The sequence below is a fragment of the Rhinatrema bivittatum genome, chromosome 12 (genome assembly GCF_901001135.1).
Source record: "Rhinatrema bivittatum chromosome 12, aRhiBiv1.1, whole genome shotgun sequence".
Classification (NCBI taxonomy): domain Eukaryota; kingdom Metazoa; phylum Chordata; class Amphibia; order Gymnophiona; family Rhinatrematidae; genus Rhinatrema; species Rhinatrema bivittatum.
The window spans coordinates 14,495,178-14,510,590 of record NC_042626.1 but is presented as its reverse complement, the minus strand read 5'-3'; the positions used below and the strand labels follow the sequence as shown (position 1 = coordinate 14,510,590).

Here is a 15,413-nt window from a genome sequence, read left to right as displayed (position 1 = left end):
TACAGCATGTGAGAGTGTGCAGTAGCTCTGGGGTACATCTTATCTGCTGCAAACATCCTGTGTCCAAAGCCATGGCTAAACATTTAGATGCAGACAGCCTCACAGAGGGAGGGAACTTTCAGCTTTGTCTCTGCTTTATGTCTCCCTTTGGAGGGAGAATGACAATAGAGCACTTTCTCCAGGACACTCAGGGAATGACCTGTAGATGGAAGCAAAGACACTGATTAACTAAACTGAGAGAGACAGACACACAGTCAGGGAGCTGATGAGCCAAGAGACTGTCCGTGCTCAGCATGTGAAATCTGAGGTGCAGAATGTCTGCCATGAAATCCTGCTTTGACAAATTCTGCCTCAGCTGGATAAGAGGCCGGTCAATTTGGGCTTGGTAATGTTATGGGGTGCGGCATTGCTTCTTTTGTTGTTTCTTAACAAAGATTCTGGAGGGGACAGGTGGATAAGTTTGGGAGCACAGAAATAGTTTTTTGGTTTTTTTGCCTGTATATTCTACCATTAACTTGTGTTCTCAGAGGACAAGCATGATGGTAGCCCTCTCACATGTGGGGCAGGATTGATATAATCAGATGGAGCCCCGTCATGAAAAATGTATGCCATAGTGGGCATGCCCTATACCATGCGTCCATGCGGGGTCCCTCTTCAGTCTCTCTTTTTCTGCAGAGCTGCAGCATCACAGTTGGAGAGCTCACTTGTGGCCTTTTTGGCCTCTTAGAAAACTTTTCCATTTTTTTATGCTTAGCGCGATATTTCTTCGCCTGCATTCACTAGGTCCCTCTCGGTCCTCCCCGTAATGTTCCTAGTAAGGGTTTTCGACATTTATTGGTAAGTTTCCTTTCGCGGTTGATGCTCCGTGGCAGTGGTGCTTAAGTGCCCACCGGTCATTGACGCCCATCTCCATCGATTTTGATATTGCTTTCTGTTTATTTCATCCTGTCATGACAGCATCTGGGTTTAAGTGATGCCCTATGTGCCCGAGGACCATGTCTATCATGGACCCCCATGATGAATGTGTCCTCTGCCTGGGGGCATCGTATGACATCCAGGATTGCTGCAAATGTTCCCAGATGACTCCAAAAGGATGTCATCTTTGTCGCGACAAGATGGAGTGCTTCTTTGGGTTGAAAAAATCCGAACCATCGGCATTGGCGGCATCAGCATCGAAGGACTACAGAACCACACTGATGGACACAGAGCCATCGACACTGGTGGGACTGTCGGACTTCTTCAAGCTGAGGACGTTAGGTTCCTAGTCATCTGCCTCATCACTAGGGAAAGACCGTGTCGAGCATCGAGGGAAGCCGAAGAAGCATCAGCATCGGTCTCAGTCAATGCATGGTGCTGGGCACAGGGATGCACCAGCTCATGCTGTAAAGTGCCCTGAAGCGACCCTGCGGTGAGAAGGGCCAGTCCTCCATCAGTGCCTGGTGTCTACGATGGTCTCCACTGGTCCAGATGCCAGTCACCGATCCTCCTTTCAGTTCCAAAGAGAATCTGGCCACCCCTCCTTCCTCCAAGTCAGTGTTGGCATCAGCAATGTTTGAGGAGGAGCTCAAGTGGTGGGTACAGCTGGCAGTTGAGCAGGCATTGCAGGACATTGGTCCTGTGGCACCGACAGCATTGGAGATGGCACTGTTCATCTTGGAGCCGCTGTTGGAGAACATGCGCTCACTGCTGCATTTGCAACTCAGTTGGCATTGGTTCCCGGATTGGTGTTGGTGCCTGTCGGGGCACTGCAGCCTCCCCCTGCTGATTATGGTAGTTTTGGCCAGTTCCTTGGAGGAAGAAGCTCCGCCTAGGCCAGGCGAGGCATGCAGGACTCCGACCAGCCCTGCCTGTGCCTGCATCTCTGAATGAAGGTCTAGTGCACAGGGCCCCTTCTCCTATCAATGTCAGTAAGGATGATGACCCCCTATGCCCCCTGGGGTGATGACATCACTGAGTCCCTCCACTGATGGCTCTGAGGGTCTCCGTGCAGACCCTTCTCCTCCAGAGGAGCAAAGGAAATCTCTGCCTGAGGACTTGACATTTGCAGGTTTTGTGCAAGCACTGGCAGAAGCCATTCCTTTTTAGTTGCTGACAGAAGAGGATGCTAGACACAAAATGATTGAAATTCTCCAGTTCATGGAACCTCTTACGGAGGTCATGGCTGTCTCTGTGCAAGACATTCTTAAGGAGTTACTGCTGAGGATGTGGTGGGAGTAGCCCTTCACAGAGCCTCCCATGAATAAGAAGGCTGACTGAGTTTACCTCATCCAGAAGGCTCCTAGATTCAATAAGCGACAGCTTCCCCTCCAATTGGTGATAGTTGAATCCACTCTCAAGAAAGCCAATTAGTCTTGAACCCATTCCTTGGTGCCCTCGGGGAGGGAGCACAGAGCAATGGATGTTCTTGGGAGAGAGGCTTTTCAGGGGGCAATGCTCATTGCCCACATAGCTTCCTACCAGTTATACATGAGCCAGTACTCGCAGGACATCTGGAAGCAGGTGCAGGAGGTGGCCGAACAGTTGGTTCAGCAGCAGTAGGACACCCTCATGTCGCTGGTGCGTAAGGGTCTGGCGTGCTGAAAATACAAGGTCCACGTGACCTATGATGTTTTTGAAACTGCAACAGGGGTCACTGCAGCAGGAATTGGCGCCGGCAGAATGGCACGGCTGTGGGCCTCAGATCTCTGACCAGAGGTACAGGAAATACTGACGTGCTGTGTACTGGGGAGAATCTCTTCGGATATAGGGTGAGGGATGCAGTGACCCAGCTCCGGGACCACCATGAAACACTTCAACAACTCTCCATCAGCACTCCATACCCATCCTCCTCTGCTAGAAGATCGAGATCGGGACAGAAATCTTTCTTTCACCAGAGGAAGTACTATCCTCCGCCCCCTCACTCCAGTCAGCAGCATCAGGGCTCCCGCAACCATCCCAGGCAGCAGAGCACTCCCAAGGCCCTGCCAGCACCTCAGTCAACTCCAGGGATGGGGTTTTAACTAGATCTTAGGGCGTGTAGTCCAGTTACCCATACCCAAGGCAATGGATCTGCCAGTCGGGGGCAGGCTGCAGTTCTTTGCAAACCAGTGGCCCAGTATAACCTTCGACCAGTGGGTTCTTTCCATTGTTCATGAAGGGTACCGATTGAACCTGAACCTATTGGGTGCCCTGCCAAATTGTCCTTTGAGCCCATTTGTGGGCTGGTAGCGCATCAGGTAGTACTACTAATGGAGCTCTCTTACCTCTTAACGGCCAGAGCTGTCGAGCCTGTTCCACCAGGGCCAAGAGGGTGGGGATTTTACTCCAGGTACTTCCTGATTCCAAAGAAAACAGGAGGACTCCATCCCTAAGGGCCTTGAACAGATTTATCAGAAAGAAAAAGTTCAAGATGGTTTCCCTGGGCACCTTGATCCTCCTTTTACAAAAAGGGGACTGGCTATGCTACCTCGATCTGAAGGACGCATATACCCACTTTGAGATCTTCCCAGGTTATCAGAAATATCTTTGATTCATGGTGGGAAAACAGCACTTATAGTATCGAGTGTTGCCATTTGGGCTCACTTCATCCCCACGGGTCTTCACGAAATGCCTGACTCTGGTTCCCTTATCTGGATGATTGGCTGGTCAAGAGTACATCTCAGGCAGGGGCTGTCAGGTCCATGTGCTTGACCATCTGGGTGTTGAAGTCACTAAGCTTCGTCGTCAACTACCTGCAGTCCCATCTCAATTCGTCACTTCGGTTTGACTTCATAGAAGCTCTGCTAGACAGGGCTCAGGCCAAGGCCTCCCTGCCTTGTCAAAGGGCCATCACTCTGATAGCCATCGCATCAGAGATCCAGCAGGTGTCAGCCTGGCACATATTGAAGTTGTTGGGCCATCTGGCTGCAACCGGCCACGTTACTCCCTTGCACGATTATACATGCGCAAGACCCAATGGACCTTGAGGTCACAGTGGCGCCGAGCCATACAGAACCTCTAGGATCACATCTGAGTCACCTCGTGCCCCCCCCCCCCCCCCCCCCGAGACTCTGTGTTCTGGTGACAGGTATTTTCAAATCTGGAACGGGGGATCTTTATCCAAGGTCCTCCTTCTCAAATTGTCCTAACCACGGATGTGTCTACCCTGGCCTGGGGAATTCATGTAGATGGGCTCAAAACCCAGGGTCTCTGGTCTGCCTAGGAAAGTAGTTGCCAAATCAATTTCCTGGAGCTCCAGGTGATCAGGTTTGGGATTTCATAATTGGCTGTCCAACAAAGTTGTCCCAATTCAAACAGACAACCAAGTGGCGATGTGGAATGTCAACAAGCAGGGAGATACAGGGTCATACCTCCTGTGTCAGAAAGTGGTTCAGATCTGGTCATGGACCCTGTCCCACTGGATGGTGTTCAGGACTATGTATTTGGCTGGAATGGAGAGTGTGTTAGCAGACAGACTGAGTTGTGCCTTCAGATCCCATGAGTGGTCCCTGGACCAGGGGGTTGCGAATCAGATATGCCGCCTATGGGGAAGCCCAGATGTGGATTTCTTTGTGTTCCCTTGCAACAGAAAGGTGCCTTGGTTCTGCTCCCTCTACGGCACAGATGGCAAACCAGCCTCAGCCACCCTTGCCCGACATTGGGGAGAATGTCTTCTATATGCATACCCTCCAATTTCCCTTAGTAGCAAAGACTTCCTTGAAGCTCTGCGAGGACAAGGGGGCTATGATCCTCATAGCCCCTTATTGGCCGAGACAGGTCTGGTTTCCACTCCTGCAGGAGTTGTCTATTTATTTATTTATTTATTTAGCAGTTTTTTATACCGACCTTCATAGTAGATAACCATATCGGATCAGTTTACATTTTAACAAAGGGTAAAACTGAGGTAACAATTCTGGTAAATAATAGATAACAAAGGAAAAGGAATAAGTCAAAGTTACAATCAACAAGGTATGGAAAACTTGGAGGCTTAAAGACAAGCTGGAAGGAAGATAGAGGCAGGTAGAATAAATATAACATGATACGAATAATTTAACGGGTTAGAGCATATGCTTTAACCAGGAAATGCCAGTGTCCATTGTTCAGGAGGAAGTGTGTCAAAGTCCTTGTAAGAAGTGAGGCTCAAACTAGTGATTATCTGGTGGATCTGGGAAGGCTTGGTGAAAGAGCCACGTCTTTAGTCTTTTTCTGAAGGTTAAGAGGCAGGGTTCCAATCTGAGATTTGCTGGGATATTGTTCCAGATAGCTGGGCCTGCAATTGAAAAAGCTCTGTCTTTGGTCGTAGAGAGGCGAGTGGCTTTAGTAGGGGGAAATTTCAGAGTGCCTTTGTGGATATCTCTCGTTGGTCTGTTAGAGGAGTGGAGTTTGAAAGGGATATCCAGGTCGAGTTGGAGTTGCTGATGGATGGTTTTGTGTATTAGGGTAATAGATTTGTACAGGATTCTGAAATTTACTGGTAACCAATGTAGGTTTCTGAGGACGGGGGAGATGTGTTCACCGCGGCTGGTGTTGGTCAGCAGTCTCGCTGCCGCATTTTGTAACATCTGCAGTGGTTTGGTGGTAGATTTAGGGAGGCCTAGAAAGAGGGCACTGCAGTAATCTATTTTGGCGAACAGAAGAGCCTGGAGGACTGTCCTGAAGTCTTGGAAAAATAAGAGTGGTCTCAGTCGTTTCAAAACCTGTAGTCTGAAGAAACTGTCTTTGGTAGTTGTGTTGACCATTTTTTTAAGGTTTAGACGATTGTCTATTATTACCCCAAGGTCTCTAACGTGCGTACAGGTGATGTGAGCATTGTGCGGTGAAGGTGGAGGAAGATTGTTTTCATTTGAAGAGAAGTTCCGTCTTTGAGGCATTGAGGACCAAGTTTAAGCTGTTGAGTAGATTAGTAATGGATAGAAAGACAAAGACAAAAGGCTATTTGAAGGCTGATCAGTCTGGGGATTTCCCCAGATCTCATCACACAAAATTGAGGCTGGTTGAGACATCCTAACCTCCAGGCCCTGTCACTCACAGCCTGGATGTTGAGAGGTTAGTTTTTGCAACCACTCGATCTCGGAGGATGTGTCTGGTCCTGTGGCTTCTAGAAAGCCTTCCACTAGAAAGTCCTATGGACTTGAAGCAGAGGACATTTTCCATGTGTTGTGAGAAGAAGGCCCTAGATCCATTCTCCTGCCCCACATTAAAAACTGTTCGATTATCTTCTACCTCTATCGGAAGCTGGCTTGAAAACCAACTCAGAGTTCATCTGAGTGCAATTGGCACATACCACCATGGTGAAGATGCTACGCCCACTTCTGTACAGCCTACCTTTCATGTGGGGCCTGCTCAAATTGAAGCCTCCCCTAAGGCCTCCTGCTGTGTCTTGGAACCTCAACGTGGTTTTAGCTCAGCTAGTGAAAGCTCCTTTTGAGCCACTGCACACCTGTGACCTGAAGTGCAAGACCTAGAAGGTCATAGTTTTGGTGGTGGTCAACTCAGAGCGTAGGGTCAGTGAGCTCCAGGCCTTAGTGACTTATCCAACTTACACTGTTTTATCATGACAGGGTGGTCTTGCATATGCACCCTAAGTTCCTGCCAACATTCTTTCCCAGGCCCCATTCGCACCAAGGCGAATGAGCCCTGCACAGTTTGGACTGCAAGCGAGCCTTAGCCTTCTATGTGGAGCGGACAGAGGCCCATAGACAGTCACCATTGCCAAACAGACACTATTGAATTGGGTTTCTCCTAGTTTTGATTTATGTCTAATTCTGTGTTATAAGACTGAGGAGGGACCCTGCATGGACGTGTGGTATACAGCATGCCGGGCATGCCCAGTGTAGTCCTTTCCTCCTCATGCATTTCTGGTTTCAAACAGGAGGAGGAGGGGAGCCAGAGGGACAGACAGTTCTGCGCATGCTATAGATTTGCACGCTCTTTCTCCTGCCAAGATAACTGAGAAGTCGGCAGCATGGAGGAGCAGTGACGCCCCACATGGGAGTTGGGAGTTTGAGGTGACAAGCCATGGTTTGGTGTGGCAGGCGGGGGATTGGGGGATTTTGCCACTGTGCCATCGGAGATAATTTATTTATGTATTTATTTATTTTTTTAACCCTTCTTGGTTGGTGGTGCGAGGTACACCTCTTTTTTTTTTTTTTTTTTTTTTTTTTTTTTTTTAAGAGTTGATGGTGCATGTGCAACATTGTGCACTATGGATGCTATGCTCATGGATTTGAGTGTGTTGTGGAAATAACTTACTCAGTGCTTTGAGCATGCCTGCATGCAGGGCTGGTGCTTCTATTAGGCAAACTAGGCACTTGCCTAGAGTGCCAAAATTTAGAGGGCAGCAAAATCCTGCCAGTAAGGGGACCAGAGATACACCAAGCGGATACTGACAAAGAAGAGTGCACTGTGCTGTAGCCACTACCACAGGTAGGAGGGAGTGCTGTGCTGGAGCTACCACCAATAGGTAAATGGGGGAGGGGGGGATTAACCAAAGGCTTGCCTGGGGCACCAAATACTCTTGAAACAGTCCTGCCTATATGCTACATGGGGGGAAAGCTCCTGCTTGCAAGAGAGGGTACTTAAAGGTTAGAACCCTTGGTATATGTTTGTCTCCTCTTTCTTAGCCAACAGGAATATGTCACAATAGGTGGAGCTTGGAAAGGTGATGCCTGCTGTGTTTAAACTTTATAAGCTCATGACCACCTTAGTTAGATACCTGTTCAGACCTTACAGATACCTGCTATTACAGCGTTTAATGTTCTGCTGCTGGAGGGAGGGAAGGCTGCATTATATACACATATTCAGCTTGTCTTTGTCTTTTGCTGTTTTCCACAGGCCAGTAATGTCATGGAAGATCAGGACCTTCAGGAGATTGGGATCAGTGACCATTCACACCGCAGGAAACTGCTGCAGGCAGCACGATCACTGCCCAAGGTGCAGATCCTTATGTTAAGGGCCTTTTAGCTGTCATACCTCTCTCCTAAAGAGTTTACTTTGCAACCAATGGAATAACTAAGAGATCTTTTGCCATATCACCATGATTAATATATCATCATCTCTCAAAGATTCAGCACTGTTGTAATAGTGTCTCAGCAGTGGGGTATGGCTGTAATACAATATCTCTCTCAGAGCAGTCAGCAGTCAGCAGCAGGGTTACTGCTGTCAGTGTCTCTCAGAGCACCTTGCAATAGAGGCTCACTACTGTAATACAGTCTTTCTCTCACACAGAGCCCTGCAGCAGAAAAAGATACTGCACACTGCTGTAATTTGCAATTGACAGTGGAAAACATGTCCTGTACCATGAATATTGCATTCCTGGTATTTTTCATTAAACTCAATACATCCTTTCCCTGTGGAGGGCCTCATAGAGAAAGACAAGCCATTTGTCTACAAAAGGACACTGACAAGGTAGAGGCAAGTCAATGAAATCACCACAGTGGAGTATAGCTTGCGCTGTACGCCATATGCCAAAAAAAGCAAGAGAGAAAGACAAACATTCAAGTATCTAGCAGAATTCAGTAAAGTACCAAAGGTAGAATTTGCCATAAATGAAAAGTTCAAGAACACGGGGTCATCATGGGAAGCTCAAAAGGGATGTAGGACAGCGCTTTCTGACTGAAAGGGTGGTGCGCGCCTGGAAGAGACTTCCATTGGAGGTTCCAAGAGAATTCAAGCAAAGGGACCTTAGTGGCCGAGGGAACCCTGCGGCAGCACATAGTAGGCAGGTTCAGTTGGGCAGACTGGGTGAACCAAGCAAGCCTTTTCATAAGAAGGTGCCCTGCTTGGTCATTCCAGGTCCACTGAGCCCAGCATGCTGTCTCCCACAATGGCCAGTCCGGGTAACAAATACCTGGCAGATCCCCAATAATTCATTTATTTCTTGTACCTCCCAGAGAGAAATGCTTTCCCAAGGCTACCTGGCTAATAACTGTTTATGGACCAACTCTCTTTTGAAACCTACTGTTAGGTGCCTTGACCATGTTCTCAGGCAGCAGATTCCAGATCTTGCTTGTGTGCAGAATGAAAAAAAACACTTCCTATGATTTCTTTTAAATCTGCCGGTTGCTAGTTTCATGGAGAGTCCTCTAGTCCTAGTGTTATTTGAAAGGGTAAATAATCGTTCCCTATTTACCCGTTCCACCCTACTCATGGCTTTATAAATTTAAATCATATCCCCTCTCATTCATCTCTCTTCCAAGCTAAAGAGCCCCAATCTGTTTAGCATTAAAAAAAAAATAAAAGGCTGTAAATGATCAGCTTGGTTCTTGCATAAGCCTAGAAAAAGGATTTAAGAGAAAAATTGACCACTGTAGCATTCGTCAGGTGTGAAAGCTGTCGTCATTCCCTTCCTCTCCTCTCATGCAGATCAAACCCTTAGGCTGTGATGGCAACAGTCAGCCCTCTGTTCCCTCCTGGCTCGAGTCCTTGGGGCTACAGCATTACGTTCACTCCTTCCTGTCCAGCGGTTACAGTTCGCTGGATACTGTGAAGAACCTCTGGGAGCTGGAGATAGTCAACGTAAGTGATTACTGCTGTTGGCAGAGCCATCTTCCTGTCAGCTATTCCCTGTGAGGGCTGTTTGGTTCTATAATGCAACAGTTAAATGAACAGAAGTCCAGTACTGGAAGCCTGGTTTGGCGTCCCGAGAGCCAACATCTCAGGTCACCTGGGTCATTGTGGACTACACTCAGGGCTGTCTACAGCATCCCCACTTGCCTACCCTTTTATTAAATAGTTTTAAGAGCAACAATGTACCTCCAGCAGCACAGTTTCTGCCTGAGAGTGGTACTGGGATACTTCAGGAAGGATTTGTGTGAGTATAATAAAGGGAAAACCGGCTCACTAAAAAGGAGCCAATTATTACCTACCAGCTCCCTTATTTTAAGTGACCTTAAGAGGAAGGGATGCATTCGAAAGGGAGCACCTGGGCACAGAGGACATTCCTGAAAAGTGGCAGTGCTCACCTATCCTCTACAGGCACAGAGGAGAGACTTGTGCAGTTTTCATAAATACAGACCTGATCGTGAAATCTCTCTAAAAGTGTCAAACGTAGGAGACCTGGGATCACTGGTTGAGCACAAATTGTACTGGAGCATTTTATCCTTGTAGTACTGCACGGTATCATGAGGTTTACTGTATCAGAGCAGTTCTAGTCTGTACCAGATCCATCCTTTATTTATTTATTTAAATTCTTTTACTATACCGATACTCAAGACGAGGTCTTATCGTACCGGTTTACATTAGAACAGGGGGAAACCAATTAACTATGTAGAAGGTAAAGTTACATTAAACAGGGAGTGAAAACATGGGAGATGGAAGACAGGAAAGATATAACGATAACAACTGGAGAGTGATACAATAATCAACGAAAAAACAATAGGGTAGCGAGGCATAAACATAATAATGGAACAATTTATTCCATGAATCTTTATTCATGGAATAAAGATCATGATTAGGACATTAGGGGTCATTTTCTAACTGCCCCCACTGGTGTAAAGTCTGCAGATGCTTCTCACCTGTGGACATTGCTCCAGTTTCAGTGGGGAAAACATGTGTGTGCTTTCCCTTTTGTCATGATCCCACCAAAACCACTGGCACACATTTACACCTGCCAATGTGCGCCCATAGACTTTTCGGGGGGGGGGGGGGGGGGTAAATATGTGCATAAGTGCAAACCCTGACCCTGGGAGCTGGTATAAGTGCAAGCCTATAGGCCAGGCAGTTTTGTAAAAGCCAGTTTGTGCGGGTGAAGCGACCTTTTGTTAATACATTCCTTTTACATATTAACCTGGATGGGGATACAGATTAAATGCCCCTCCCATTAAAATAACTTCTGTTACTGAGCAACATTGTCTCTAAAGCCAGATGTTTGGCAGCTCTGCAGGAAAAAAGCTGCGGGGAGCGCCCTCTGCTGGCAGCTATAGCAGAGAATGCCATGAGCACAGCAGGATGTCCACCTGGGCTCCCACCAGCTTACAGGTCTTTGATTTTCCCTTGCAGGTTCTTAAGGTAAATCTGCTTGGACACCGGAAGAGAATCCTAGCCTCCCTGGTGGACCGACCATACGAGCAGCCACCACAGAAACCACCACGCTTCTCTCAGCTTAGGGTGAGGCTACAGCCCAGCTTTTACTCTGAAAAGTAATTCAGTTCTGTTTGCTTAATATTTATTATGTGGAAGCCTCAAACCCCCCCGCAGCATCACAGGGGTGAAATAGGGACAAACCATTCACAGTCTAAAGGGAGAGGCTCTATACAAATGCACTTCACTGTTCATACCCCAGATCAGTCCAGATTGGTTGCAAAAGTCTGTTGTTTATGATGCATAAACTTACAATGTGTATCTGAGTCTTTGCCTCTAGGACTGAAGGTATTAAGTTTCTTTGTTACTCGATTCACCCTGGAGGGGGGAAGTTGATTTGAGTTTTGAGAAGTTTCACTCTATCTTGGCTTGGGTACAGGTCAATGCTGAGGGACTGCAGGTGGCACACTCAGTTATGTAGCAGTACCTGCAACATTTTTATTCTCTGCCTCCATCTGCTGGGAGGGATGCAAAATCCTCTTGTCTGGACGATCTGTAGTATTTCAGGAACAAAAATTAGGAGGTAAGAACCAATTTTCCTTTACACACCAATAGCTGTAAAGCGATAGGCCTGTGAACACCCAGAGGCGCACACATCATGTTCGCGTGCATTCAGTGCACATCTCGTCCTTGTACATCGGGATACTCCGAGGTATGCAGGTGATTTCTTGAGCAGTCACCTCATGCTAGGATCAGAACAACTCCCATTTGTAGATTTCTAAATTTTGTTGCCCATTTCTTGAGTTGTGAGTAGATGTGCATAGTATGCTGCGGGATCCAGTGATATGGCAGGAAGGTAAACTGCAGACTAAGCATTAGGCAGCTGAGGGAGAGGAACGGATTAATTTGGGTCCAGGTATATTGCTGGTGCTGATTGTTTCCATCCCCCAGTACAGAGACATCTTAGCTATGTGTGTTAGAGGCATTTCAATGTGACCAAGTTGAAAGTTGTCAAAGCTGAAATGCCCCCTAGCATTGTGCCTTGGTGACTAAGAGAACACAGATTCTGTTCTTGGCAGCACTTCAAGACCTGAGAGCAGTTTGTGCCCAATGCAACTCTCTGATTAGCTTCAGCAGGTTGGTGTGTAATCCAGGTACTGACCCACCTGGAAGACACTGAGATGTGTAGCACTGCTGTACAGCACTAAATACTTGAGAACATAGGCATCAGAATGGGGTGGACCACAGGGGCCATGGACTGCCCAAAATCTGGCTCTTCCCAAGAACTGCTGTGGAGATTCAGGGCCGGGTCAGGCAGGAGGACAAGGGCATCAGCTGTGTCCCTGCTTCTGCTGCTCTGAAGCACAAGGGACTCTGTACAGCCATGTGGTTCAAAGCAGCCATCGGCCAGCCAGCAGAGGGAGGAGGAGGAGGACGACGCAGCCCACTGTACACTCTTACCCTGCCACTGATCAGCAGGGGATGATGGGAGGGGAAGGGGCTGAGCTTGGTTGGTTTGACTCATCCCCCCCCCAACCCAACAGGCATTCTGCCCCTGCCTAGGAGGAGTAGGGATGGAAGTCCGGGAAGCAGCTCAGATAGCTTTATGTAGTGCTGTCCATGTACACGGTGTTATACAAGGGTAACTGCATGCTTATAAACGCTCTGTGACCTCTGTAGTGAGCAGTGGATGTGAGATTGAAGCTCTGACTCTTGTAATTTGTTCAAATCCCCACCTAAGCTGTTTGCACCCATGGACCTTGCATGTCATTTTTAATTGGAAAGTGTATGGCCCACTTTTCCTTTAAAAACTGTCAGTAGGTAAAAAGGACCCATGGACTTTGTGCCATCATTCTATACCCGTGGAATTTCAGTGGAAAGCAACGTGCATGGATTTGGAGATCCAATCTCCGCATGTTGCTTTCCCCATGGGAACGCTGCCTCACAGTGTGCACTGTGGAAGACCAGGCACTTTCAGACAGGTTAATTTCCTGGGTAAATGACTTTTGAAAATGATCCTCCCAGCAGCAGTAATTGCTGCTGCTGCCTTCCCCCAACTCCTTCACTTTCTTCCTCTCAGGATTTTACAAGCAGCGCTTTTGACGTCTGTGCTTATAATTATGAGAGCTAATAGCAAAATCGCTCTGGTCTGAGGAGACTCACTGTAAAATTATTATGAAAAATGCTTTAATCATGTGCAAGTTGAAAGCATTGGACTCTGAGGCCTGCTTAGCCATGATGCTTTCTTCCCCTGTGACTGCAGTGCCAGGATTTGCTGTCCCAGACTTCATCTTCCATTAGCCAGAACGACTCCTGCACAGGCCGGTCCACGGACATGCTGCTGCCCCCGGAGGAGGCTGGGAAGAGGCGGCATGACAGCGGTCATGAGTTGGCATCATATCAGAGGGGGGACAGATATAAAGTACAGGTCAGCGCTGTTACATAGCAAATGGTGGTTAACGAAAAGAGTTTCTCTGAAGTGCATTATATAGTGTGACATTCGTTACCACCAAAATCACTGCTTGCTAGGCAGTGCACTGTCTTTCTTGGAGCCAAATCAGGAGTATTGCTCTGGGGTTGCTCCTCACGATAGTGTAGCCTTTTGCACTGGGAATGGCCTACTGACCATTTCCATAACCATATTCAGAATTGCATTGGGTGCATGCTTGAAGGTAACTGTTGGGTACTTAAATGTATGGTTGTAACCGATAACTGCTATGGTCATTCTCTTGTGCTCAGGAAGGATTTGTTTTCTGTATGTAAAATGTAACTGACTGCAATGCAGCAGGATATTTAGGTTCTTCTAGATGTCCTCGAGCAATTTTCTCTGAGTGGTGGTTTGGTCTTTTTAGTGGCACTAAACATAAATGTCCTTATACAAACTTCAGATCCGCATTACCAGAGGCACAGAATAGGCAAAGCATGGAATAAATTGGGCAGAGAACCTGCAGTTTTGGCTGTTAATAGAGCTCATTGAATCTGTTCTTACCAATAAATTCTCTAAGAAGTTTGCTCATTGGGAGGAGGTGGCTTGGATGGTGGCAGGAGCAGTAATGTTCAGTCTAGAGAATTCCTGGAACTTCTAAACTTGAATCCTGCTCTCCCACCTTAGTAAGCCGTTATCTTTCTGAGCATGGATGCTGCCTTCTCAGCAGCTGCTAGGATCAGGCGTCAAAACTCTAAGCAAGGGTTTGTACCCCAGCAGCAGCAGCAGGTGGGCCAGGACTGGAGACGCTGTAGAGCAGTCACAGTCCCTGAGCAGAAGGCTTGCCAGTCACTGCTTAACAGCCACACCCTACTAGCTAGATGGGCAGGGTACAGTGTGCCAGGCTCCAGACCAGTAGAAGATTGACTTAGCTTTGTTCTTCCTAACAAGCCAGCATTTAGATTCCTTTTAGGGTGTGTATTGCATCTCATCTGTTTCTTCTGTTGGCTGTTCACATTGTGAGGGTCTCTGTGTATTTTGCATGATGATAATCTGATCACTCTGTGTGTGATTTGAATAGATAAGCTATAGAAGTATAACTATTACTTTTTTGTTGATCTATTTACATAGAATTGTTTATATATGTTAATAAGCTGTTTATCTTCCATAGGATTTTCTACAGCTGTGAGATACTATGGAATGATCCTTGCTTAAAAGTTTCCCTCTGTAATTTGTAGGAAGATCACAGAGAGCCAAAACTGACTCTGAGACCCCCAAGCCTGGCTGCACCGTATGCCCCTGTCCAGAACTGGCAGCACCAGCCCGAGAAACTCATCTTTGAATCATGTGGCTATGAAGCTAATGTGAGTGACTTTGGTTTTAAACTGACCTGGACTTGCAACAGAGTGAGCTCGCTAGAGTACTGAGCCCAACAAACTTGGGAAGAAGCACAGTAAAAATGGAACAACATTAATTAAGTTCTTTATTGTCTTCCTTTGGTTAATGGGCTATAAAATTATAAAATCTGTAGTGAGGCACTGGCGCAAATAGATTGCTTTAGTCTAACAAAATTAAGGACTGGAAGCTGGTGCTGTGAGTTTTGCTCTCTTGTTCCTCAAGTGATAAATCACTGAGCTGAGACCATTGGCTTGACTATGTGAGACTCTCCTGTAATTCCCAGCTCATATCTTATTTATTTATTTATTTATTTGTTGAGTTTTATATACCGGCATTCGGTAGAGCCATCATAACGGTTTACAAATATATACATTTTTCTTAGCAGTTGTGAACGTTATACATTTTCTTAGCAGTTGTGCAACAATAAAAAACCATTTGAACAATATCAGAAATAAGCATATCAAGTCCAGAGAGCATTATTAGGTTGAAAGAGGAGGGTATGCAGTTCAGGGTGAAGAGAATGTATTAAGAGGTTTATAACTGAGAGTTCAGTTGAGAGTTGGAATGATCAGATCTTCTCAATTTAAAACAAGTTTTTACACTTGGCTACTGC

The 15,413-nt window shown here is 46.8% G+C and overlaps 1 protein-coding gene across 17 annotated transcripts in view; it reads left to right on the top strand.

The window, feature by feature from the left end:
* The window catches only part of ANKS1A (ankyrin repeat and sterile alpha motif domain containing 1A), a 171,490-nt gene that overhangs the window by 135,900 nt on the left and 20,177 nt on the right, over nucleotides 1-15,413 (top strand). For all 17 annotated transcript variants that reach the window (XR_003852260.1, XR_003852258.1, XR_003852259.1 and 14 more), the window contains 5 exons: nucleotides 7,792-7,890; nucleotides 9,322-9,474; nucleotides 10,957-11,064; nucleotides 13,241-13,405; nucleotides 14,641-14,766. Coding sequence is in view for 13 of the 17 variants with exons in the window: in XM_029574029.1 (XP_029429889.1) it covers nucleotides 7,792-7,890; nucleotides 9,322-9,474; nucleotides 10,957-11,064; nucleotides 13,241-13,405; nucleotides 14,641-14,766 (651 nt within the window). In the remaining 4 variants the exon portion in view is untranslated. The remainder of the gene's footprint in view (nucleotides 1-7,791; nucleotides 7,891-9,321; nucleotides 9,475-10,956; nucleotides 11,065-13,240; nucleotides 13,406-14,640; nucleotides 14,767-15,413) is intronic.